The sequence below is a fragment of the Ranitomeya variabilis genome, chromosome 6, assembly GCF_051348905.1.
Source record: "Ranitomeya variabilis isolate aRanVar5 chromosome 6, aRanVar5.hap1, whole genome shotgun sequence".
Lineage (NCBI taxonomy): Eukaryota > Metazoa > Chordata > Amphibia > Anura > Dendrobatidae > Ranitomeya > Ranitomeya variabilis.
The window spans coordinates 250,838,517-250,864,665 of record NC_135237.1 but is presented as its reverse complement, the minus strand read 5'-3'; the positions used below and the strand labels follow the sequence as shown (position 1 = coordinate 250,864,665).

Sequence of the window (26,149 nt, the reverse complement as noted above, 5' to 3'; positions counted from 1 at the left end):
CTGGCTATATACCTGCTCCTGTGAACCTGTGTGGTGATCCTGCTACTCTGCTCTGAGTTCCTGCTGCATACACCAGTTTCCAGTAATCCTCCTTCATCTGCTGCTCGTGTTTACTTCCATCTGCATTTGCTGGACATGTAAGCTGTTGCTGCTCTGCAAAAACCTGAGACTATTACCCAGGCCTCCCTGGTTGTGCTAAGATATTATTTGAACTGCCTTATAAGCATATCTATCTGTGTTTGGACTAAAAAAAGGACTTATTCGTGTCAAGTATCCTCAAGAATAATTGTGCTTCATAGACTTTCTGCGTGTTTTCATTTTCCTCTGAAGTTCCCTATAGACTGCTAAGCTGTGTTTAATATTTACACCAAGTGTTGTGGACTTGAGTTTCTCTCTGCACCTGTTTGAATCACCGTGTGATAATATAGACTTTACCACTTATAAAACTGTGTCCTGTAGTTGTCTTGTTCCACGCAAAGAGTCTCCTGAGTTATCCCCTATAATTATTACAGGATACTCTAGCCACAAAATAGGAGACTGCTGGAACAATGACTGCAGAGAGCATATTAGAGCAGGTGTTTTCCATAATTAGATCACTGGAGAAAGATGTGGAAGGTCTGCAAAAGAAGTTTGGAAGCTTTGAACACAATCAACAAGTGTTTGGACAGACTTTGCAGGACTTAAGCACCCGCATGGCATCCCAGGAAAATAAACTTGCTGGCATAGAGTCCCAGTATGGACGGGCTTTTCAGGACATAAGCACGCAAATAGCTGCACAAGCGACTTTACCCTCTGGGCAAGCGCCTCCAGCTAGCCCACCTAAGTTGCCCCCACTCAGATTTAATGGTGATCGCGACAAATTTTGTGGCTTTGTGAATCAATGTATGCTATATTTTGATGTGCATGCTGACCGTTTTCCTAATGATAGATCCAAAGTATTGTGTGTAATAATGCTGCTGACCGCACGAGCGCTCGCCTGGGCGAATCCGATGATTGAGTCTCGTGACCCACGGTTAAATAACTTGGATGATTTCTTGGCCGCTCTGGCATTAATGTTTGATTACCCTAATCGCCTTGCAACCGCTGAATCTGTTTTATTGTCTTTACGCCAAGCTAAACGTTCTGTTATTGAGTATGCTACTGAATTCAGGAGATTAGCGGTAGATACCAATTGGGACAGATATGCACAATTGCCTATTTTTAAAAGGGGTCTGTCTAGTATTGTAAAAGATGAACTAGCTCGCTCTGAGTCACCACAAGAGCTAGAGACATTTATACAGCACTGTGTGAGCATAGACATTCGCCTTACTGAGCGTAGGCAGGAGAAGTTTGCTGCATATAACCGTATTTTTAACTTTTCCCTTCCTTCCAAAGAGCCTGCAGGTAAAACATCTCGGGAAGAGGAGGCGGTGCCCATGCAAATTGATTCTGTTCAGAGGCACGAGATCAATGAGCGCCGGGAGCATCGCCTTCGTGAAAGTCTATGTTTTTACTGCGGCTAGTCTGACCACTTCTTGATCAATTGTCCTAAGTGTCCTAGATGGCCTAACAAGGTGCTAGCAGCAGTAGGGGAGTATGTCAACTGTGATGATGAATCTGACATCTCTGAATGTAGCCTGCCTTTAAACGCCATTCACTTTCTATGACTTCACCCCCCAAGGAGCTGAAGGAAAAGAACTCTCATTGTTCTCTCCCTATTAAGATCCTGTATTCAGGACAGTGGATTTCCAGTGCAGCTATGATTGACTCTGGTGCAGGTGGCAATTTCATGGATATCGCATTTGCCAAGGAACATGGTATTGAAATTCAGCAAAGAGCCTCTCCAATTACCATGGAAACAGTGGATGGGTCACCTTTTAATCTCTGGGCCTGTGGATCAGGAGACCGTACCCCTTGAAATTTTGTTGGAGCCTAATCATCAGGAGCAACTTTCTTTCTTGCTAATTTCTTCTCCTCATTTTCCTGCTATTTTAGGCATTCCTTGGTTGCGTTCTCAGAACCCAATTATCAACTGGGAGACCAAGGAGATTATCTTTTCAACAAGTAGCAACTCAGCATTAACAGAAGCTGTCCCTGAGTCCACGGCTACGGAACCACATGTACAGGTATTTTCTTTACCTCCAGCATATAAAGAGTTCTCTGACATCTGTGACAAGAAGAATGCAGATCAGCTTCCTCCACACAGGCATTATGACTGTCCCATTGAGCTGCTTCCTGGGGCAGCTATTCCTTTTGGTAACGTATACCCTTTGGCGGCACCTGAGCTTCAAGCCTTAAAGGAGTATATTGATGAAAATCTGGCCAAAGGCTTCATACGTCCTTCTTCCTCACCAGCAGGGCCACCTATCTTTTTTGTAAAGAAGAAGGACGGGACCCTGAGACCCTGTGTTGACTATCGGGAACTCAATAAGGTAACCGTACGAAACCGTTACCCTTTGCTTCTGATTCCTAAATTACTGGAAAGAGTCCACCATGCTAAGGTGTTCTCTAAACTGGATCTTCGTGGGGCTTATAATTTGGTGCGTATTTGTCCAGGGGATGAGTGGAAGACAACATTCAGATGCCGGTATGGACACTTTGAATATCTTGTGATGCCCTTCGGGCTTTGTAACGCCCCTGCAATGTTTCAACACCTTGCTAATGACATTTTCAAAGATTTGTTGGACCAGTTTGTGGTGATCTATTTGGACGATATACTAATCTTTTCTGACTCTTTACAGGAACATGAAGAACATGTCAAAACTGTTTTAAGACGTCTGAAAGAGAACCATCTGTATATTAAGCCAGAGAAATGAGAGTTCCATCGTTCTGAGATACAGTTCTTAGGTTATATCATCTCTCCCCAGGGGCTGAACATGGAATCTGGTAAGATTCAGGCTATCCTTGACTGGCCGGTACCCAAGAACGTTAAGGAGGTCCAACGTTTTATTGGTTTTGCAAATTTCTACAGACGCTTCATTCAAAATTTTTCTGATATTGTCCGTCCCATTACTTCCTTGACAAAAAAGGAAAAGCCCTTTAAGTGGTCATCACAGGCTCAAGAAGCTTTTGATCGGCTTAAGATCTGTTTCACATCAGCACCGCTGTTGATACACCCAGATACATTGTGGAGGTGGACGCTTCTGATAATGCTTTGGGGGCTATTCTCTCCCAAAGAACTGGAGAGAAGGGTCTGCTACATCCTTGTGCTTTCTTTTCCCGTAGACTATCCTCAGCAGAGAATAATTACGACGTGGGAGACAAGGAATTGCTGGCTATTATTGCGGCTTTCAAAGAATGGAGGCATCATCTGCAAGGAGCTGCACAACAGATCATAGTGCTAACTGACCATCGCAATTTAGAGTTCCTTAGATCCCCTAGATGTCTTTCTCCTCGTCAGGCTCGTTGGAACTTATTTTTAAATCAATTTAACTTTGTTATCTCGTACCGTCCAGGTTCTCGTAATGGGAAGTCTGATGCTTTATCCTGAATCCGTGCTGCGGATTCCATACCTGGAGCCCAGTCCAAGACCATTCTATCTGATGCCAATTTCATCGGAGTTATCCACGATCAGGACTTGTGGAAGGAGTGCAGGGAGGCCTATGACGGTGATGTATTTCTGGCCAACCCACCTGTGGATATTAATCTTGTCTTTAAGGGTGGCATGTGGTTCAGAGATCGACATATCTACGTCCCTGAGGTCGTCCGTCTGCAGATCCTCAAGTTGGTACATGACTCCAAGTTGGCTGGTCACAGGGGGGTACAGAAGACACAAGAGTTCCTGAGCCAATTCTTCTGGTGGCCAACTTGCCTGAAGAATACCAAGGACTATGTTCTCTCTTGCGAGGTATGTGCTCGTTACAAGACTCCTCATGTGGCACCTATGGATCTTCTACAACCATTACCTGTTCCGTCCCGCCCTTGGGGGTCTATATCAATGGACTTTATTGTGGAGCTGCCTACATCGGGGGGCATGAATACAATCATCGTGGTAGTTGATCGCCTGACTAAAGCTGCTCATTTTGTTCCGTGCACCGGCCTCCCCTCAGCTAAAGATACAGTGAACTTAGCTATACAGAATGTCTTTCGGTTGCATGGGGTTCCGGATGAGATCATCTCTGACCGTGGAGTACAGTTCACTTCAAGATTCTGGAAGTGGTTTTGCTCTGCACTCAATATTAATGTCTGTCTTTTTTCCGCTTACCATCCCCAGACAAATGGTCAGACTGAGCATACCATCCAGACGCTGGAACAATATCTAAGATGCTATGTCAGCCATCTCCAGGATGATTGGTTGGAGTTGCTTCCGTTAGCCGAATTTTCATATAACAATTCTCAGAGCTCCTCCACTAAATTTACACCTTTCTTTGCCAATCTGGGTTATCATCCGTGTATCTTACCTAGGTCTCCAATTAATTCTCCGGTTCCGGCAGTGGAGGAAAGGCTGACTGCGATGAGGCAAAATCTGGAGGTTCTGAAGGAATCCCTGACCACAGCTCAAGAACGTTATAAAAGATCGGCTGATAGATTCCGTAAACCTGCACCCATGTTCAAGGTAGGAGATTCTGTGTGGTTAACAACTAAGAATCTGAAGTTAAACGTTCCTTCACAAAAACTTGGACAGAAATTCATTGGCCCTTTCAAGATCAAAGGTATTGTGAGCTCTGTGGCCTGCCGGCTGAAGCTGCCTAGGACTATGAAGGTACACCCAGTTTTTCATGTATCTTTACTAAAGCCTGTATCTCCTAATACCTTCCAGGGACGTGTTGTGCCACCTCCGCAGCCTGTGGTGATTGATGGGCAAGAACAATTTGTGGTGGAGGAAATTGTTGATTCCAGGAATCGGCTCCAATATCTGATAAGATGGCAGGGATATCCCCCTGAGGAAGACTCCTGGGAACCTTTGGAAAACATCAATGCCCAAAAGAAGATTTCTCGTTTTCATCAGAGATTCCCTGAGAAACCAGGTTCAGGATCGTCCTGAGGCCGCTTCTAAGGAGGGAGTAATGTCAGGACTCTGAACATTTTTTATTACCTTTTGTGCATTACTGCCCTTTTCCAAGATGGCGTCTTTGGTCTCATGTGCACTGTGTCTTCCTGCTATAAAACTCCACCCCAGCCTTCAGTCTGTGCTGGAGTATTCTGCCTTGCATCCAGCTCCTGACCTCTGGTGACTCCCTGGCTATATACCTGCTCCTGTGAACCTGTGTGGTGATCCTGTTACTCTGCTCTGAGTTCCTGCTGCATACACCAGTTTCCAGTAATCCTCCTTCATCTGCTGCTCGTGTTTACTTCCATCTGCATTTGCTGGACATGTAAGCTGTTGCTGCTCTGCAAAAACCTGAGACTATTACCCAGGCCTCCCTGGTTGTGCTAAGATATTATTTGAACTGCCTTATAAGCATATCCATCTGTGTTTGGACTAAAAAAAGGACTTATTCGTGTCAAGTATCCTCAAGAATAATTGTGCTTCATAGACTTTCTGCGTGTTTTCATTTTCCTCTGAAGTTCCCTATAGACTGCTAAGCTGCATTTAATATTTACACCAAGTGTTGTGGACTTGAGTTTCTCTCTGCACCTGTTTGAATCACCGTGTGATAATATAGACTTGACCACTTATAAAACTGTGTCCTGTAGTTGTCTTGTTCCATGCAAAGAGTCTCCTGAGTTATCCCCTATAATTATTACACACAGATAGGGGGAAGAAGACCCAGAGTGCAGTCCGGCCCCTGTGCACCGAAATCTAATTCGCAGAAAACTTCAAATGGTGATTAAAGAAGAAGAACAAAGCATATTTCTTCATCACATGTATCAAGGTAATCAGTGATATAGCGCCATTACAGCCATCTTTACAAAACTGTATGGGATGGTTCTTTTTAACCCCTTCATGACATATGACGTACATTTACATCATGGGTCGTGTCCCTGATTTTTGGCTTGCAAGCCTGCATCTTTCTCAGTTGATGATGGCTCATTTACAGCAGCAAATGGACAAGTTAACCAGCTAAATGCTGCTGTCAATCATTGGCAACGGCATTTAACACGTACTGGCAGAGGGGCACATTATTCCATTTGAGAATCCGGTGCACCCATAACATGCATACAGCTCTGGCAAAAATTAAGAGACCGCCACATTAAAACCTTGTCATGGGCAGCCCAATCTCCAGACCTCAACCCCCATTGAAAACCTTTGGAATGTAATCAAGAGGATGATAGATAGTCACAAGCCACCAAACAAAGAAGAACTGCTTACATTTTTGCGCCGGAAGCAGTGTGAAAGACTGGTGGAAAACATGCCAAGACGCATGAAAGCTGTGATTAAAAATCATGGTTATTCCACAAACAGTGATTTATGAACTCTTCCTGAGTTAAAACATTAGTATTGTTGTTTCTAAATGATTAAGAACAATGAACTTGTTTTCTTTGCATTATTTGAGGTCTGAAAGCCAGAATTATGTTTTTTTGGTCGCCGACATTGCATTAAAATGCAATAATGGGAGATCAAAAGAATGTATCTGCACCAAAATAGTATAATTTAAAACGTCAGCTCGGCATGCAAAAAATAAGCCCTCACCCAACCCCAAATCAAGAAACAAGCAGACAGATAACTGAAAATTGCGTTTTTTGGGGGTTTTTTTGCAAAGTTTGGAATTTTTTTTTCACCACTTAGATAAAAAAGAACCTAGACATGTTTGGTGTCTTTGAACTCATAATGACCTGGAGAATCATAACAGCACATCAGTTTTAGCATTTAGTGAACCTAGCAAAAAAGCCAAACAAAAAACAAGTGTGGGATTGCACTTTTTTTTGCAATTTCACCACACTTGGGATTTTGTTTCCTGTTTTCTAGTACACGACATGGTAAAACCAATGGCGTCGTTCAAAAGTACAATTTGTCCTGCAAAAAATAAGCCTTCACATGGCCATATTGACGGAAAAATAAAAAAGTTATGGCTCTAGGAAGGAGGGGAGCAAAAAACGGAAATGCAAAACTGAAAAAAGCTTCAGTCATTAAGAGGTTAAATATATATTGACAATATTAATATTGCAAAACATCTACAACAAGATATAGATATACTGACCTAAAACATCCTTTAGTTTTTCCACAATCATCTACACGTATCCTGGCAAAAGGGTCAACTGGAGGAGCTGTGGGAAAAGGATACCCTGGAAAATATAAACAAATGTACATTTATAGTACTAATCGTGCTGCTGATTAATACAATTAATCATTACTAGTGATGAGCGAGCGTGCTCGGCACTGCTCGATAGTCGACCGAACATCGGGGTGCTCAGGCAAGCTCATTACCCGATCGAGTATTGAGGGTGCTGGAGCGCCATGATCGAGACCCCATCTCTCATGTTTTGCTACTACTGGCATTACTGTGATTTGCCGGTCGCATTTTGTCATCGGGTCTTATAGAAGACTTAGTGACACGATCCTCTTCACGCCTGCCCTGTCACCTGGAGGTGGGCTTGGGGAGCAGTGAATATTCATTTCAAATTACATGTAATTAATTGGGCAGCACGCGGCTCTCACTTCTCCGATGCTGACAGCAAAAATAAGAGCAATAAAAGTTACATATCATGAAAGGGCTGCCCAAGCCCTATTTCAGGATATCATTAGAATAGTACAAAATAATCACCTGACAGATTCCTTTTATTTAACATATTAATTAAATAAATACATAAATAAATTAAAAAAATGGGATCCACCCATTTTTAATATCCAGCTACAGGAAAGCAGACAACTGGGGACTAATATTAATAGGCTGGGAAGGATAAGATAGCCATGGACCTTCCCAGCCTGATAATATGTCTTTGTTTTGCCTCTGCTGGTTATAAAAAATGGGAGGACCCTAAAGAAAATTACATGGGGTCCCCCTCATTTTTGATAACCAGCAAAGGAAAAGCAGACAGCTGTGAGACAGCAAAAATAAGAGCAATAAAATTTACATATCATGAAAGGGCTGCCCATGCCCTATTTCAGGATATCATTAGAATAGTACAAAATAATCACCTGACAGATTCCTTTTATTTAACATATTAATTAAATAAATACAGAAATAAATTTAAAAAAATGGGATCCACCCATTTTTAATATCCAGATACGGGAAAGCAGACAACTGGGGACTAATATTAATAGGCTGGGAAGGATAAGATAGCCATGGACCTTCCCAGCCTGATAATATCTCTCTGCTTTGCCTCTGCTGGTTATAAAAAATGGGAGGACCCTAAAGAAAATTACATGGGGTCCCCCTAATTTTTGATAACCAGCAAAGGAAAAGCAGACAGCTGTGAGATGATATTAACAGGAGAAGGTCCTTGGTTATATTTCCCTTCCCAGCCTAAAAATACCAGCCCTCAGCAGCCCCAGAAATGGTGCATCATATTAGATGGGCCAGTTCTGGCGATTAGCCTCGGCTCTTCCTGATTTTGCTGGTGCAGTGGCAATCAAGGTAGCAATCAGGGTAATGTTTTTGGATTCATGTCAGCAGCTGGCAATGACATCAAGCCCAGAGGTTAGTAATGGAGATGTGTCAGTCAGACACTCCCATTACTAACACAGCGGTAAAAATAATCATAGACACAAAAGTCATTTATTTGTAAAAAAAAAACACTACATATCAAATTCCCTATTTCACCAGTTGATTTAAAAAAAACAAAACCCCAGTCCTCAGACGACTCCGTCGTCCAGCACATGTAGCCCGGTTAAGAGAACAAAGCTCCATAGACTAGAGCAGCAGCCACTGGCGGGTCTCATGCTAAATTTCGCGAGACCCGAAGGCTTTGATGAGTGGTAATGTCAGTAAGGTTACCGCAGTTCACAGTTGCCAGGTCACACATAGGGCAGCATGAGAGCCGGAATAATGAGCAGTGACCCCACATAATTTTTTTTAGGGTCCCCCACATTTTTTATAATTGGCAAAGGCAAAGCAGACAGCTGTGAGCTGATATTATCAGGCTTGGAAGGTCCATGGATATCTGGCCATTCCCAGCCTATTAATATCAGCCCCCAGGTGTCGGCTATCCCTTAGCTGGTTTTTAAAAATGGATGGGACCCCACATCTTATTTTAAATTTATTTTTTATTTAATATGTTAAATAAAGAGAATCTGTCAGATGATTTTTTTGTACTATACTAATGATTCCCTGAAATAGGCCTTGGGCAGCCCTTTCAGGATATGTAACTTTTATTGCTCTCACTTCACTGGTTTTCTTGCTATCTAACTGCGCACTGCCCAGTTAATCAGATGTAAATTGAAAATGAATATTCACTACTTCCCACGCCCACCTCTCGGCGGCGGGTCAGTGGTAGTAAAACTTCTTGAGGGGTTGAGAGGTGGGCGTGGGGAGCAGTGAATATTCCTTTTCAATTTACATCTGCTTAACTAGGAACCGCACTTGAGCTCTGTTTACATCAATTTCAGTGATTTTCTGGCCCCTCCCAGGTCTCCTGCTAGGGTCTACTGGAAAAAATGCTTGAGATTCTCATTGACTTCCATTATTGTCAGTACTCCAGTATAGCGCGTCCGAGCGTCTGATCTACTCTATTCGAGTATTGAGCACTCAAGCATTTTAGTGTTTGCTCATCACTAATTATTACCCACACAAATACTATTTTAGAATATTTAATTACTTAATCAGATTTAAAGGGAATCTGTCAGTAGGATCAATCCTTGGAAGACATCTATATGGGCATGTATGTCATGAAATTGTCTTTAAAGCGCTGTAGAATATAATTGCGCTATATAAGCAAAGCATAATAATAGGAAGCAGAATTGAATGATACTTTGATATCTGCAATCTAAGGGCTTATTCCAAAGATATCTTTGTTTTCTTTTATGATTATGAGCGCTTCACGTCTATGGATTGAACACTAATCTGCATGAGAATCTGCCTCCACAGCTTAGTTTTAATAAAAGGGGTATAACCAGTGTGAGACAATACAGAACAGTAGACCTGACCTTTACCTCCTTACAAACATATTTGCTCCAGCTCTCTCAGCTCTGCTGTATTGCAACACTACTGCAACGTTGGCTGCCTGTGAGATGGAAACTGAACACACCTCTGCAGTGAGATTAGGAGAGTAGCCATTACATGTCTCACTGGCAGGGGCATAACCATCATTGTTGCAGAATGTGAGACCATGACAGGGCCAATTTCACCAGGATGTGCATCCTCAAGATCCTGCGCTGCAATACATGCCACTGGCCAAACGGCAGCAGCTGACTTTGACTTGACAGTGAAGCACGGTGCATGGCAATGACATCATGCGCTGCCCGTGCTGGCAAGCCGATGTCAGCTGCCAACTCCTGCGCCAGCTACAGAAGAGAATACTGTGTAGTGGGAGTGGAGGAAGGTGAGTGGAATTGTTTGTTTCTTTAAAATGTGCTGGAGAAGAATGGAAGGTGCCCAGGAAGGGGGAAATTATACCAGAATCAGGACAATATACCAGAATGGGGAATATCATACTAGAATGAGGGCATTATACCAGCGTGGGGGATATTATACCAGAATGGGAGACAATATACAAGAATGGGGGACATTATACCAGAATGGGCAACAATGTACCAGAATGAGGGACAATATAAAAGCATGGAGACAGTACACAAAAATGAGGGACAAGATACCAGAATAGGGACAATATACAAGAATGGGTGAAAAAATACCAAATTGGGGACAGTATACCAGAATGAGGGACGTTATACCAGAATGAGGCACAAAATACAAGAATGCAATGTGGAAGAAAAAAATGAACATTTTACTTTTTTCACAAAAATATTACTTTAGCCCCAAATTGTTTACTTTCACAAGGGTAACAGAAGAAAATGGACCCCAAAATCAAAATTAGTTGTGCAATTTCTCCAGAGTAATACAATAACCCATATGTGGGGGAAAACTACTGTTTGGGGGCACGGCAGGGCTTGAAAGGGAAAGAGCACTGTTTTACTTTTTGAACGTAGAAATGGCTGACATCGAGAGAGCGGACGGTATGTCGCATTTGGGGAACCCTTGATGAGTCTAAAGAGAGAAATTCCCCACAAGTGACCCGATTATGGAAACTAGACCCGTCAATGAATTAATCTAGATGTGTGGTGAGTACCTTGAACCCCCAAGGGCTTCACAGAAGCTTATAGCCCTAATATTTTTATTTTCACAAGGGTAAAAGTAGAAAACGGACCTCAAAATTTGTTTTGCAACTTTTCCTGGGTACGTCGATACACCATATGTGGGGTAAAACTACTGTTTGGACGCACGATAGGACTCAGAAGGGAAGGAGCACCTTTCACTTTTTGAATGCAAAATGATAGCCTCTGATGTGCGTAAACAGTGGAAGATTCCAACCATCGATTAACTCATCTAGATGTGTGGCAAGCACTTTGAAACCACAGATGATTCACAGAACTATATACTGTAAAGTATACCCGTGAAAATAAAAAATCTAATTTTTCCCACAAAAATGTTACTTGTTTATTTTCACAAGGCTAACCCCCCTACATGTGACCTCATTTTGGAAACTGCACCCCTTAAGGAATTTATCTAGAGCTGTGGTGAGCATCTTGACCTAACAGTTAATTTGCGTAATTTTAGAACATTGGACCGTGAAAATTAAAAATTAAGTTTTTAGCCCCAAATTTTTCATTTTCACAAACAGGAGAAAATAGACCCCAATATTTGTCTCCTGAGTAAGGCAGTTTTATTGGGTCAAAAACTGTTTTTTAAGCAGTGGAAAGCTCAGAAGTGAAGGAGCGTTATGGCACCTACAAACTGGAATGGTTTGCCGGTGCCATGTCACATTGGCAGAGCCTCCGAGCTGTCAGGGCAATTTACCCTCATAAAGCACCCAATTTTATAAACTACACCCCTTAAAGAAATCATCTAGAGGTGCTATGATTATATTGACTCCACATGTTTCACAAAATGTTATACCATTGAGTGATGAAGAAAAAAAATTTAAATATTTACTGCTATAAAGTTGCTTTAGCCCAAGATTTTACATTCTCACAAGGAGAAATAACTTAAAATGAACACATACTTCGTTACATGATTTCTCATAGGGTATAATAATGCAATACCCCCTAAGTGCCAGAAGAGCAGAATCCCCCGTAATTGACCCCAATTTGGAAATTACAACCCTCTGGGAATTTTTCAACAGGTATTGTGATGATCTTGACTCCATGGCTGATTTCCAGAAATGAGCAGAAATGGATGTTGCTCAGTGAAAATGCAAATATGCCATTGTAGTGCCCGTAGATTGTAGTGCCCATACATTGTAGTGCCTATACATTGTGACCAGCTTGTGGTTTTGGAGATACGCACCCCTATTTTAAGTGCGCCCTCCTCACTACAAAAATGCCAAAGATGTGGATGCTATCTGCGGTTTAGGTGAACTGTAGGGCTCAGGAGGAGGGGTGCATTTGGATTTGAGAGAGCAGAGTTTGTTGGATTTCTTTTGGTTGGGGCCCTGTCATTTATCCAGATTCTTTGTGCTATCAGTAATGTGGAAGCTCCCTATATTTCTGTTAACACATCACGAACTTGAGTGGGAACTTGTTTTTTTGTGGGTTGAGTAGAAGCTTTTATTGGTGGCATTTTTGGGTACAGAATATTTTGGATCAAATTTATCCTGTTCTCTATGCTGAGCACTTACATCGGGGTTTACATCTAAATCTACAAAATACATGATTCGAATGAAACCACTGAGGCATCCAATCACTAGAATCAGGCAGCAGAATTACTCTGGACTCCGTCTGGCTTCTGTTTGGCAGTATCCAACTTTTCTGAAGTGCACAAACCTGTGGCCAGATGCGTTTTTATGCACGCCTTAAAAACAGACGGTGTCCACAGTGTCTCCATCTGCCTCATTATAGGCAATCTTCCGCTAGGGGTTCTGCCAGAATCACGTATTTTAGACATTTACACGGAAACCCCGGTGTAACCACATAGAGCGCAGGATAAATGTGAGCCAAGCCTTACTGCGATCGACAAACAAATCAACTGCAGGTCAAAAATTGGTTTTATTTTTTATGCTGTTCCTAGTGCGGTATAAGTTATTACACGACTGTATTCTTAGGGTCGGTGCAATAACAGTTGTAGAGATACTGGGTTAGGGTGCTCTCCTCCGTTGACCCAGCTGTCTTTAGAAAGACTGCATGGACCAGGGCTCATACAACTGAACGCCTGCTCTCTCCCCGTGGGCAGAACACTACTCAGACAACACAGGGTGAAGGTAAAACAGTGTGGCAATAATTTATTGCACCACCAACACACACTAGCATATAGAACAGTCCCATCAAATAACCAAGATGGTGCAAATTATTACAGAGTCTCACCCTTCCGCTGACTCGCCGGGATTAGAGCTGCTTTCAGTGCCGAATAACCCCACCCTAAATCAAAAATACATCATTGATATAACGCCACCAGGTTCGGCCATGGCGCCAGAAGATGGAATTGTACACGTACTTCTCCTTAACCCCTTAGTGACGGAGCCAAATTTTTGAAATCTGACCAGTGCTACTTTAGGGTACGTTCACACAGGACTTTTTTGCTGCTTTTTTTTGCTGCTTTTTTTTATGCTAATTTTCAGCTGCTTTTTACAGTACCAGTAAAGCCTATGAGATTTCAGAAATCTCATGCACACATGTTGGTTTTTTGTTTGATCAGTTTTTTCTGCTTTGCTGCTTTTTTTGGACATAGGGCATGTCACTTCTTTCAGCGTTTTTGCTGCGTTTTTGCAGCGTTTTTTCACCCATTGACTTGAATGGGTGATGAAAAAACGCTGCAAAAAACGCTGAAAAAACGCATGTAGCATTATTTGCTGCGTTTTTTGTGCAGAAAATCATGGTCAGCAGGAAGGGATCTCACAGCCAAGAGCTTAGGGGTGTGGTTAGTGAGGTGTGAAGAGCCATTGTGAGCCATTGTGAGGTGTGAAGAGCCATTGTGAGGTGTCCTGATTGTGATCTATTGTGAGGGAGTTCCTGGTAGTGAGGTGTGAAGAGCCATTGTGAGCCATTGTGAGGTGTGAAGAGCCATTGTGAGGTGACCTGATTGTGATCTATTGTGAGGGAGTTCCTGGTAGTAAGGTGTGAAGAGCCATTGTGAGGTATCCTAGCAGCTGAAAATTGGCATAAAAAAAAGCAGCAAAAATCTGCAGCAAAAATCTGCAGCAAAAAAGTCCTGTGTGAACGTACCCAAAAAACGCACCAAAAACGCACCTAAATTAGCATTAAAAAAAGCAGCAAAAAAAAGCAGCAAAAAAGTCCTGTGTGAACGTACCCTTATGTAGTAATAACTCTGGAACGCTTCAACATATCCCAGTGGTTTAAAAACTGTTTTTTCGTGACACATTATACTTTATGATAATTGTAAATTTAGGTCGATATGTTTTGTGTTTATTTATAAAAAAAATCAGAAAATTGAGAAAAATGGTAAAAATGTGCAATTTTCAAACTTTGAATGATTATCCCTTTAATCCAGATAGTCATAACTCACAAAACATTAATAAATAACATTTCCCACATGTCTGCTTTACATCAGCATCATTTATAAAATGTTCTTTTATTTTGCTACCATTTTAGGCGATTTAAAAATGTAGCAGTAATTTTTCATTTTTTCAAGGAAATTTATTTTTTTAGGGACCTATCCATGTTTTAAGTGCCTTTAGGGGTCCTATATATTGCAAAACCCCCAAAAGTTATAACATTTTAAAAACAGCACCCCCTGACATATTGAAAACTGCTGTCAGGTAGTTTATTAACCCTTCAGGTGATTTTCAGGAATTAATGCAATGTGGCATGACAGAAATGAAAATGTGTATTTTTACCACCTAAATGCCTCTAACTTCTGAACAGGTTACAACAGCCGTCAGACTCTAAGGCTGCTATTTGGTCATGAACTGCCACGGCAAACATGAGGACCACACAATCATGATCTGAGGGCACCAATTGGGATAAATAGGAAGCCCCCACACTCTGTGAACCATTTATATGATGTAGTCACTATTGACGGCAGCATCTAAGGGGTTAAACAGAGTTGGACGGTGCAAACACTGACCGTGGCTGATGCAGAAAGTTGTCATCTATAGTGTACAGCCGACAGCTGCTAGATTGTCACCTGTATGGGGATGCTATTCTCTTATATCTCAGGTCAGTTAAAAGACGTATCGGTGGTCATTAAGAGTTACAGCCAAATAGAAGATAACATTACAGATAGTTCGCTGTTGCAGCACCAAGTTGGAGTGGAATTTAGGGGGACTGAGGCCAATGCACAACACTGAAAATAGATATATTTGTTATGGATATAATGTATTGGCTCCGTTAATGGTACTAATTACATATTCATGATAAACCCTGGAATGATTGGGTCCTTGTAACCATGACTATGGGGATGCCTTTAATTGACTGACTGATCACGCTTAGCAATTTATGTAAACAATGCATTTGACAAAGATATTAAAAGTAAACATAAAATGCAGTTTTGATTATTAAAGAAGTTGTCCACTAGTATAACTTTTTTTCTGTCATAAATCTTGCTATTATGTGCCACTGAAAACATCTAATGTGTTTATTTTAGCAATATTACCTTTTATCATGCTGTAGCAGCACATCTTCAGTGCTGGATCCAGCTCTCATGGAGTTAATCGACAACTTCCTTTCTCCTGACTTATTGTGCTCTAATACTACAAGTTCCATGATGCATTGCACTGGCTTCTAAGGGTACGTGTCCACCTTCAGGATGGCCGGCGGTTTGGACGGAGCGGCAAACCAGCTCCGCCCCCTTCTGTAGATCCGATGATGCCGGATGTGTTCATTGCACACATCCGACATCATCGCACCCCACATATAGGGCCCTGTGTTTTACCTTGCGGTGGCGCAGCGTCGTCGCTAGGTAAACGGACATGCTGCGATCTTAAAAGACGTGCAGCATGTCCGGAATCGCAGGGCCGCCGGGTGCGTGTTACCACGCATAGTGGAGACGGGATTTCATAAAATCCCCTCCACTATGCTGGAACATCTGGACGCTGCGTGGTTGATGCTGCGGATCTGCGCAGCGTCAGACACGCAGCGTTTCCTGAACGTGGCAACATACCCTAAGCCTGAACCTAGCACATCCACTCCAAAACACGCCCAAACCCCTCCCTCCTCTATCTTCAAAAAGATTTGTGATGTCATTTCTATCCAACCTCCTCTTTTACATTTGTCCAACCCACATTCCATTACACATAGATAGATAGATAGATAGATAGATAGATAGATAGATAGATAGATAGATAGATATGGGATAGATAGATAGATAAGATAGATAGATATGGGATGGAAGGATAGATAGATACAGAGATATATCTATATCTATTTCCATAGATATGTCCATATCCATGTTTCTAAACCCCTTCACCCCTGGAGCTTTTTTCGTTTTTGTTTATCGCTCCCATTCTCTCCAGAGCCATAATTTTTCCGTCAATATGGCCATGTGAGGGCTTATCTTTTGCGGGACAAGTTCTACTTTTGAACGACACCATTGGTTTTACCATGTCATGTAACAGAAAATGTGAAAATAATTCAAAGTGCGACGAAATTGCAAAAAAACTGCAATCCCACACTTGTTTTTTTGCTTGGCTTTTTTGCTAGGTTCACTAAATGCTAAGGCTGTGCACACGTTGCAGATTTGATTGCAGATTCGCAGCGGTTTTTGCGGCACGGAATTGCATCAAATCCGCAGTGTAGTGCACAACCAATGTAAGTCTATGGGAGCTGCAGACTTGTGCCCATGCTGCAGAAAAAGCCGCACCGAAACACAGCTTTTTTTTCCGCAGCATGTCACTTCTTTTGTGCGGAACTGCAGCGTTTCTGCACCCATAGACTTGAATTGAGTCGGGCACATCCGCAGCAAAACCGCAGATGTAAAAAAGATCTGCAGTTTTGCTGCGGATGTGGGTCCGAGAAACGCTGCAGTTCGGGAGGAGGGAAGTGTGTGGGCGGTGACTGTGTGCGTGTATGGGTGTGCGGTCCCGCCCGTCTGCAGGCTGTTTGGATGTGTGCGGGACTGTTTGGGTGTGTGCGGGGCTGTCAGAGTGTGTGCGTGGGGTCTTTTGGGGTGTGTGCAGGCATCATCCGATAAGACTACAAGTACGCAGCATCCAATCTGCAGCTAATTCAGATGTAATCCGGACAATGGACACGCACCCTACACTATACATACATCTATCAATAGATAGATCTATAGATGCATACATCTATCTATTCATATATCCATCTATAGATATATCTGGATAGATATATCTATATGTAGATCTATCCATCCATCTCATCTATCATCTATATCTGTCTATCCGTGTGTGTAATGGAGTGTGGGCTGGACAAATGTAAAAGAGGAGGTTGGACAATAATGACATCACAATTTTTTTTTTTTATTGTTCAATAATACATCTTTGTTTAGCTTTCAAAAATGCATACAAAAACGCACAAAAACGCATAAAAACGCACCAAAAACGAATAAAAAAATGCATCGAAACCGCGCAAAAACCGCACCAAAAACTGCATCAAAACCGCGCAAAAACCGCACCCAAAACTGCACCAAAACCGCGCAAAAAATGCACCAAAAAAGTATAAAAACTGCACCAAAAACAGCATCAAAACTGCATCAAAAACGCATCAAAACCGCACCAAAAACTGCATCAAAACTGCACCAAAAACAGCATCAAAACTGCATCAAAAACAGCTCCAAAAACTACATCAAAAACTGCATAAAAAAGCATCAAGGCTATGTGCACACGTTGCGGATTAGGCTTAGGAATTTCTGGTGCGAATTCTGCCTCTCCTGGCAGAAAACGCACCTGCGGTTTTTTGTGCGGTTCTGCAGTGTTTTTTTGTACGTTTTTGCTGCGGTTTTCTTGCGGATTTGCTACGGTTTTTACCCCTGCGGTTTTCTATAATGGAGTGAGCACAAAAACGCTGCAGATTCACAAAAAAGAAGTGACATGCTACTTCTTTTAAACCGCAGCGTTTCCGCAGCGGATTTTCCGCAAAGTGTGTACAGCATTTTTTTTTTCTCATTGATTTACATTGTACTGTAAATCAATTGCGGATCTGCAGCGTTTCTGCATTTCAAAAAAACTGCGGATCCGCAGCAAATCCGCAACGTGTGCACATACCCCCAAAACTGCACCAAAAACTGCATCAAAACCGCACCAAAAACTGCATCAAAACTGCACCAAAACCCGCCGAAAAAACCACATCAAAACTGCATTAAAACCGCACCAAAAACTGCACCAAAACTGCATGAAAACCGCACCAAAAACTGCACCAAATACTGCACCAAAAACTGCATAAGGCTATGTGCACACATTGAAGATTTGCCTGCTCATTTTTCTGCATTAATCCGCAGCTCTTGGCAGCATTTTTGTGCGGTTTTGATGCGGTTTTTGATGCGTTTTTGTATGCGTTTTTGAAAGCTAAATAAAGATGTATTATTGAAGATAAAAAAAGATTTGTGATGTCATGTCTTGTCCAACCTCCTCTGTTACATTTGTCCAACCCACACTCCATTACACACATAAATAGACAGACAGACAGATAGATAGATAGATAGATAGATAGATAGATAGATAGATAGATAGATAGATAGATGGAATGAGATAGATAGATGTAGATAGATATATGGATAGTTAGGATACTTTCACGCATCAGGTTTTTGCCGTCAGGCATAATCTGATGAGTTTTGAAAAAAACGGATTCGTTTTTTTTTCGCCGGATCCGTTTTTTTTTTCATAGTTGTATTAGTGCCGGATTGCGCCTGATGGCCTCACGTTTCATCCATTTTTTGCCGGATCCGTCAAAAGAAACTGTTTCCGGCGGACGGAGAAAACGTGCAGAGGAAAGATTTTTCTGTCCAGCGAAAAAATGTGCAGCGACGGATCTGGCGAAAAACGTATGAAACTCAGATGTGAAATGATGAATCTGGCCTCTGAATCCAGTTTTTCATGCATTTTTTCCATTGAAATCATGCATTTTCCATTCTCTCTCTCGCTCTCTCTCTCTAAAAAAACAAACGGATCAGTTGCATCAGTTTTTCACTATTTGCAACGGATCCGTTTTTTCAAAAATTCGCTGGATCCTGCCTGACGGAAACAAACTGATGTGTGAAAGTAGCCTAGCTATCCTTATATCTATCTACATCTATCCATCAGGCAGGATCCGGCAAATTTTTGAAAAAACGGATCCGTTGCAAATAGTGAAAAACTGATGCAACTAATCTGGTTTTGAGAGAGAGAGAACGGAAAATGTGCATGATTTCAATGGAAAAATGCATGAAAAACTGGATTCGGAGTCCGGATTCATCATTTCACATCTCAGTTTCATACGTTTTTCGCCGGATCAGTCGGTGGGCGTTTCTCGCCGGACAGAAAAAAAAACGTTTTTCTGTACGTTTTCTCCATCCACTGGAATCAGCTGTTCTGACGGATCCGGCAAAAAACGGATGAAACGTGAGGCCATCAAGTGCAATCCGGCGCTAATATAACTCTATGAGGAAAAAAAAGGATCCGGCGGAAAAAAAAACACGGATCCGTTTTTTCAAAACTCGCCGGATTGTGCCTGATGGCAAAAACCTGATGTGTGAAAGTAGCCAGATAGATATATGGATGGATACATCTATATATCTATAGATATATCTATCTATAAATATATCTATAGATCGATATAGCCATAGTTATCCATCTATAGATATATCCATAGTTATCCATGTATAGATATATAGATTTATCTATGGATATATCTATAGATATATCCATAGATATATAATCGCGAGGCCTATGTTTCTTACTGAACATTTAATTAAAAAAAAAAACGGAAAAAAATGGCGTGGGCTCCCGCGCAATTTTCTGTGCTAGAGGGGGAAAGCCGATAGCCGGGGGCCAATATTTGTAGCCTGGGAAGGGGGTAATACCCATGGCCGGCCCCTCCCTAGGCTAAGAATGTCAGCCCGCAGCTGTCTGCATAGCCTTTACTGGCTATTAAAATAGGGGGACCCCAAAAAAATAAATGAAGTGGGGGTCCCCCTATATTTTATAGCCAGAAAGGCTACGCAGACAGCTGCGGGCTGATATTCATAGCCTAGAGAGGGGCCATGGATATTAGCCCCCCCCCGGCTACAAATACTAGCCCACAATCGCCCCGGAAATGGCGCATCTGTAAGATGCGCCTATTCCGGCACTTAGCCCCTCTCTTCCCACTCTCGAGTAGCGGTGGGATATGGGGTAATAAGGCTAGGTTCACATTGCGCTAGGTGAGTCCGTCTAACGGACACGTTTTTAAGTAGTGAAAACGCAATATAACGCACATACTAACGCGCCCATAGACTTGCATTGTCTGACGCCTCGTGACGCATGCCAAATTTGGCATGCGTTAGTCACATAACGGTTTTTTCCTGACGGACCTTGGAACGCGGCTTGCAGCGTTTTTGGGTCCGGCCAAGCTAACGCAATACTAACGGAAGCGTTAATTCTGCCATTGATGTCTATTGCAAACGCAGCCAGACGCAAATCTTGATAAATTTCAAAAAAGAACCATACGTTTTAATAGCGTTTGAGGGATGTCCATGTGGTCATGTGACAGGAAACAGGATTTCGGCCATTACTGTCCCCAGCGCACATCCTGAGGCCTGCTGCACACCAGAGAAAAAGTGTCTTGCAAAAGATCACAGGAAATGTAAGTACATTTGTATATATATATATATATATATATATATATATATATATATATATATACTAGATGGTGGCCCGATAATGCATTGGGTATTCTAGAATATGCATGTCCACGTAGTATATTGCCCAGCCATGTAGCATGTAGTATATTGCCCAGCTACGTAGTATATTGCCCAGTGACGTAGTATACATCACAGAGCCACGTAGTGTATTGCACAGTGAAGTAGTATACAGCACCCAGCGACGTAGTATACAGAACCCAGTCACGTAGTATATTGCACAGCGACGTTTGTCACAGTACCCTGTGTGAGCGGTGAGCAGAGGGGTGTATGCGGGCGCCGGGCAGTGAGTGCGGGGCGGCCCTTTTTTTTCTGACTGTGTGCGTCGCTGATTGGCCGCGGCAGCCATGACAGGCAGCTGCCGAGGCCAATCAGCGAATTAATACCGTGACAGAAGGACAGAAAGACGGAAGTTCCCTAGACAATTATATAGTAGATATCTCTGTATACATCATGGGAGTCTGTATTGTACGACGGATGTGTGTGTACTAAAAATGTATTGCTTTGTTGCAGATGTCGGATAGTGAGGGAAGCAGCAGCAGCAGCAGCGTGTCTGCGGTTTTTTCTTCTCAGTCGGTAGGCTTGCACTTTAAAAAACCACTAAAATTTGTGTGAAAATTCAGTGTATTAAGCTATATATATATGTATAATCATGTTTCTATTGCAAATAGGAGTCTTCGGAGCCCGAGGCTGCTAGGCCCCCCCAAAAAAAACAGGCAAAACCAACAAAGGTACATAGCAGACATTTTTAAGTTTTGCAAACATAAATTTATTGATCAAAGAAATGTAATTTTTTTTTCCATTTACATACTCAATAGGTTGTGGCACACGGAGGACACAAGAGGAAGAAGGTTCCTCGCCGTCTGTCGTCTCCACAACTGCCAGTGGTAAATATAAAACTAGAAATGTATCTACAATCTATCTATTCGCTTTCTATCTGCTATATCTATAAACTATCTATCCACTATCTCTCTCTCTCTCTCTATCTTTCGCTGTATCTATCTATGTATCTATCTATCTATGTATCTAGCTATGTATCTATCTATCTCTGTATCTATCTATCTCTGTATCTATCTATAATTGAACCTTTCAACATTACGCTTTGTGTTTACATAGTCCAAGTCAGCAAGCCAAAAAAAAAAAAGGATTGTGGTTGATGAAGAGCCGTTGACCATTCACAATGAGACACTGATCAACCTTGTGGAAGCCAACCCCTCAATATGGGACCAAAGCGACAGCTCCCACCATGACATAGTAAAGAACCGGAAGTTGTGGGATCAAATTATCTCTCACTTCGATCCCCGATACATGGAGAAGTCGTCAACCTCAAAGAAAAAAATTGGTAAATATTGGTGATGTTAAATTGTCTACTATCTATCTCTGAACTATCAACTACCTATACACTAAACTATATCTCTATCATCTATAATTACTATCTATCAACTATCTATCTACTAGCTATATATCAACTATCTTAACTAACTATACACAATTTTTAAACTATCAAAATAAGAACTGTCTACTAATATATATATATATATATATATATATATATATATATATATATATATATATATATTTTTTTTTTACCTTTTTTTAAAAATTACAGCGGATGCGGTCCATACCCGTTGGAAATCAATAAGGGACCGCTTTGTCCGTGACTACCGGAATAGTCAAAATCCACCAAGTGGATCAGGTGCCAAACGGGTGACCCCGTATGTGCATTACGAGCAATTGCTCTTTCTTCAAAAAACAGTGTCTCAGCGCTCGTAAGTACAAATTAGTCTGCGTGCGAGACAAAATTGTTTAAAAATTAAAGCTAAATATATATTTTTTTTTGGTTCCAGCACGATATGCAGTACCGCCGCGCCTAGACAGGCAGAAGAACTGGAGCCATCTCCACTGGAACCAAGTCAGCAGACGGGCACTGAAGACGTCTCTGTCATCAGCGAGCCACGATCTGGGGAGAGAAGCACTGTGGCTTCAGGTGTGAGTGCCCGGTTGCAATCAGTGCGTGGACGCAAGCGAGCTTCACAAAAAGATGAAGCTGATGCCATTATTGTCGATGGACTTCAGCGGGTTGAGGACATGTGTCGGAGTGAACTGAAAGACCTGAGGCGGGAAATTACCGACTTACAATCTCGCGAGTCTGTATATTCTGCAAATGAGTGGAAGCTACTTTTTTTGTCCTATGTTCCCGTAGCACAAAATATCCCGGCACACAGAAACCTTTTGTTTCGGCAAAGACTGAATGACCTTCTTGAGGAATTTGTGGGACCCCAGGAGCCAGCTCCATCGAGAACCAGAAGCATAGACATGCCGGCCTACAACCCTCAATATAGAGCCCGGTGTGAAACGAGCATGGAACATCAGAGACAAAGTAGCAGTCCATCATACACCTGGGCAGACAATACGCCCGCGCAATACCAGAGTCTGTAGTACAGCTCAGTGTCCCCAGCCAGGTGCAAACTGTGTTTCACGTTCTTTGGTTTATTGTTTTTTTACCACCCAATTTCGTGTGTGTTTTTTTACATCCCTATGGGATATCATATGTAACAAGTTCACAACTGTTCTTTCATAAAAATTCAGAAACTTAAGTAAACTGTTTAAAATCTGATTCTTGTATGACTGTGAACACAACATAACAGTAATGTAACATTTTACAAGACATATTTTACAAGACATATGGGAAATAAAAAAAAACCAAAAAACAAAAAACACATCAGGACACAGCTTCAGACTTGAAATAAATTTTACACGTGTCTGTCTTGCCATGGAACATGCCCCTCATGTATGAAGTACTGTGCAAATTGGTCACGGATCCTCATTATTTGTGCTGCAGACCGAACAGCAGTAGATTCAATGCTCATGAGGTTCGACTCACATTCATCGGGGTCAACCACCTGGGGTTCATGTCTGGCCACAAAATTATGCAGACAGATGCATGCCTTCACAACACGGTCCACATTTTCTGGTTGCAGTTGCATGCACGTTAGTAGAATTCGCCATTTTAATGTCAAAATCCCAAAGGCGCACTCCACATAACGTCTTGCCCGGCTCAAGCGATAATTAAAAATGCGCTTGGTGGAGTTCAGACTGCGGCTTGAGTACGGTTTGAGGAGATTTTGCCCAAGTTGGAATGCCTCATCACCAACTAAAACAAAGGGCAAACTTGGGTCTTCGGTCCCCGGTAGAGGTCGTGATGAGGGCAAGTTAAAATTGTTGCTATACAAACATCTCCCCATGTTGGAGTCTCTGAAGACTCTTGAATCGTTAGTACGGCCATACGCACCAATATCCACAGCTACAAACCGGTATCTTGCATCCGCAATAGCCATCAAGATTATCGAGAAGTATTTTTTATAATTATAGTACAGGGACCCACTATGCGCTGGTTTCTGAATCCGTATGTGCTTGCCGTCCACGGCACCAATACAATTGGGGAAATTAGCCACATCCTCGAACTGTTGGGAAATCGCTAGCCACATTTCTGATGTTGGGGTTGGTAGCACAAGTGGTTGCAAGTTGTTCCAAATGGCATCACAAGTTTCCCGAACCAGTTGGCAAATTGTTGACTTCCCCAGTCTAAATTGGTAATGCAGTGACGCAAAAGATTCTCCGGTAGCCAGATATCTGTCGGCATTGAAAAAGAAAAAAAAAAAAATGTTTAGGATTTTTAAGGACAACTAAAAGGCTACATAAATAGAATATACAATTGCTAAATGACCATTATGCCCCACGATACCTAGATCTAGTCTTTGTCAATAGAATGAGAAAAAATTTCATAATTACCTCACAGTCACTACTAATCGTTCCTCCGCACAGATGCTTTCACGGAAAGTGCTGCGCTGATGATGTATCTCATCCTTCACAAGTGAAAGCAGAACATCAAAGGTCTCAATGGACATCCGTAGATAGCGTTGGAATTTTGAAGGGTGATCCCGAAGCTGAAGATACAGGGTGTGAAAGGCACCATAAGTACTCCGCAAGAAATTCACTTCGTGGATCCAATATCTCCTTTGCGAACTACGCTTTCTCTGGCGAAGTCGCAACCGCATCAAGCGAAATCGAACCAGCTCAGACACAAACATCTTGCTAGCAGAAGTTCACTCAATGCTTTCAAAATGGAGAATGAGTCTGCACCTACACCCCGACGAGGACAAAAGGAGAAAAAAAAAAAAAAACTTTATTGACAGTGACAAACGCAGACAAACGGATACATCGCGAACGGACATCAAAATGAGAAAAACGCTGTCAAAAGCGTTAACGCAAGCGTTAACGTGAAGCCGATTTTTCAACAAATTTGATCCTTTTCTGTACATGCGTTTAACGGATCCGTTTAACGCCATGTACTTGACGCAATGTGAACCTAGCCTAAGGGGTTAATGTCACCATGCTATTGTAAGGTGACATTAAGCCGGGTTAATAATGGAGAGGCGTTAATAAGACGCCTATCCATCATTAATCCTAGAGTAGTGAAATTGTAGTGAGTTGCATGTTGTATGTAGTATGTTGCATGTTGTATGTATGTTGCATGTATGTAGTATGTTGCATGTTGTATGTATGTAGCATGTTGTATGTATGTAGTATGTTGTATGTATGTTGCATGTATGTAGTATGTTGCATGTTGTATGTATGTAGTATGTTGTATATATGCAGTATGTTGCATTTATGTAGTGTGTTGCATGTATGTAGTATGTTGCATGTTGTATGTATGTTGCATGTATGTAGCATGTTGTATGTATGTATGTTGTATGTTGTAGGTTTGTGTTTTTTTTTATAAATTCAACACATTAGCCGGATGATGGGACTACTACTGACCCATCATTGGCTAATGTGTCACTCACTGTCACTGTAGCAGGCATAGACCGATGGGACTTGTAGTCCCATTGGACGATGCCTGCACACAAAGACACACACACCAATGACCCCACCGCACATCCCAGCACCGCCAGGAGATCCCAGCGCCGGCCGCAGACACCCCCGCCGAACGTAGATCCCGACACCGGCCGCACATTCCAAAACAGCAGCAGAGCAGACCGCCCCGCCCCCAGCACAGCCCCACCCCGCCCCCAGCACAGCCCCGCAGTCTGACCCCAGCACCGCCCACAGCCCAGTTACTCTTGATGAGTGACCGCTGTCTGTGGAGGCTGGGTCACGCCTGCTGCTGACGTCACGTCAACTTCCAGAGTCTGGAAATTGACATGACGTTGGCGGAAATTAGCGGCGGCTCCAGCCTGGGGGTCACGTGACTCAGACTCAGCGGCCGGCATAGCGCAGAAAACGGCAACATAAGGAATTTGCTAAATTCATTAGGGGCCTCGGGGGGATACATTGGGGGGTTAATTGAAAGTAGTGGACAACCCCCTTAAAAGAAATCCAAACCTACAGGTGCCTGTGTGAAAACG

At 42.3% G+C, this 26,149-nt stretch overlaps 2 protein-coding genes across 2 annotated transcripts in view; one reads left to right on the top strand and one right to left on the bottom strand.

Moving 5' to 3' along the window:
• The window catches only part of FRRS1L (ferric chelate reductase 1 like), a 154,523-nt gene that overhangs the window by 38,685 nt on the left and 89,689 nt on the right, over positions 1-26,149 (bottom strand). Inside the window, exon 3 of the mRNA XM_077269581.1 lies at positions 7,062-7,146. Coding sequence (XP_077125696.1) covers positions 7,062-7,146 — 85 coding nt within the window. The remainder of the gene's footprint in view (positions 1-7,061; positions 7,147-26,149) is intronic.
• On the top strand, positions 21,148-24,537 carry LOC143782275 (uncharacterized). The gene is made up of 6 exons (XM_077269576.1): positions 21,148-21,317; positions 21,413-21,472; positions 21,560-21,628; positions 21,858-22,083; positions 22,351-22,510; positions 22,589-24,537. Exons 1-6 carry the CDS (start codon positions 21,255-21,257, stop codon positions 23,178-23,180), a joined length of 1,170 nt encoding a protein of 389 aa, XP_077125691.1. The 5' UTR covers positions 21,148-21,254; the 3' UTR covers positions 23,181-24,537.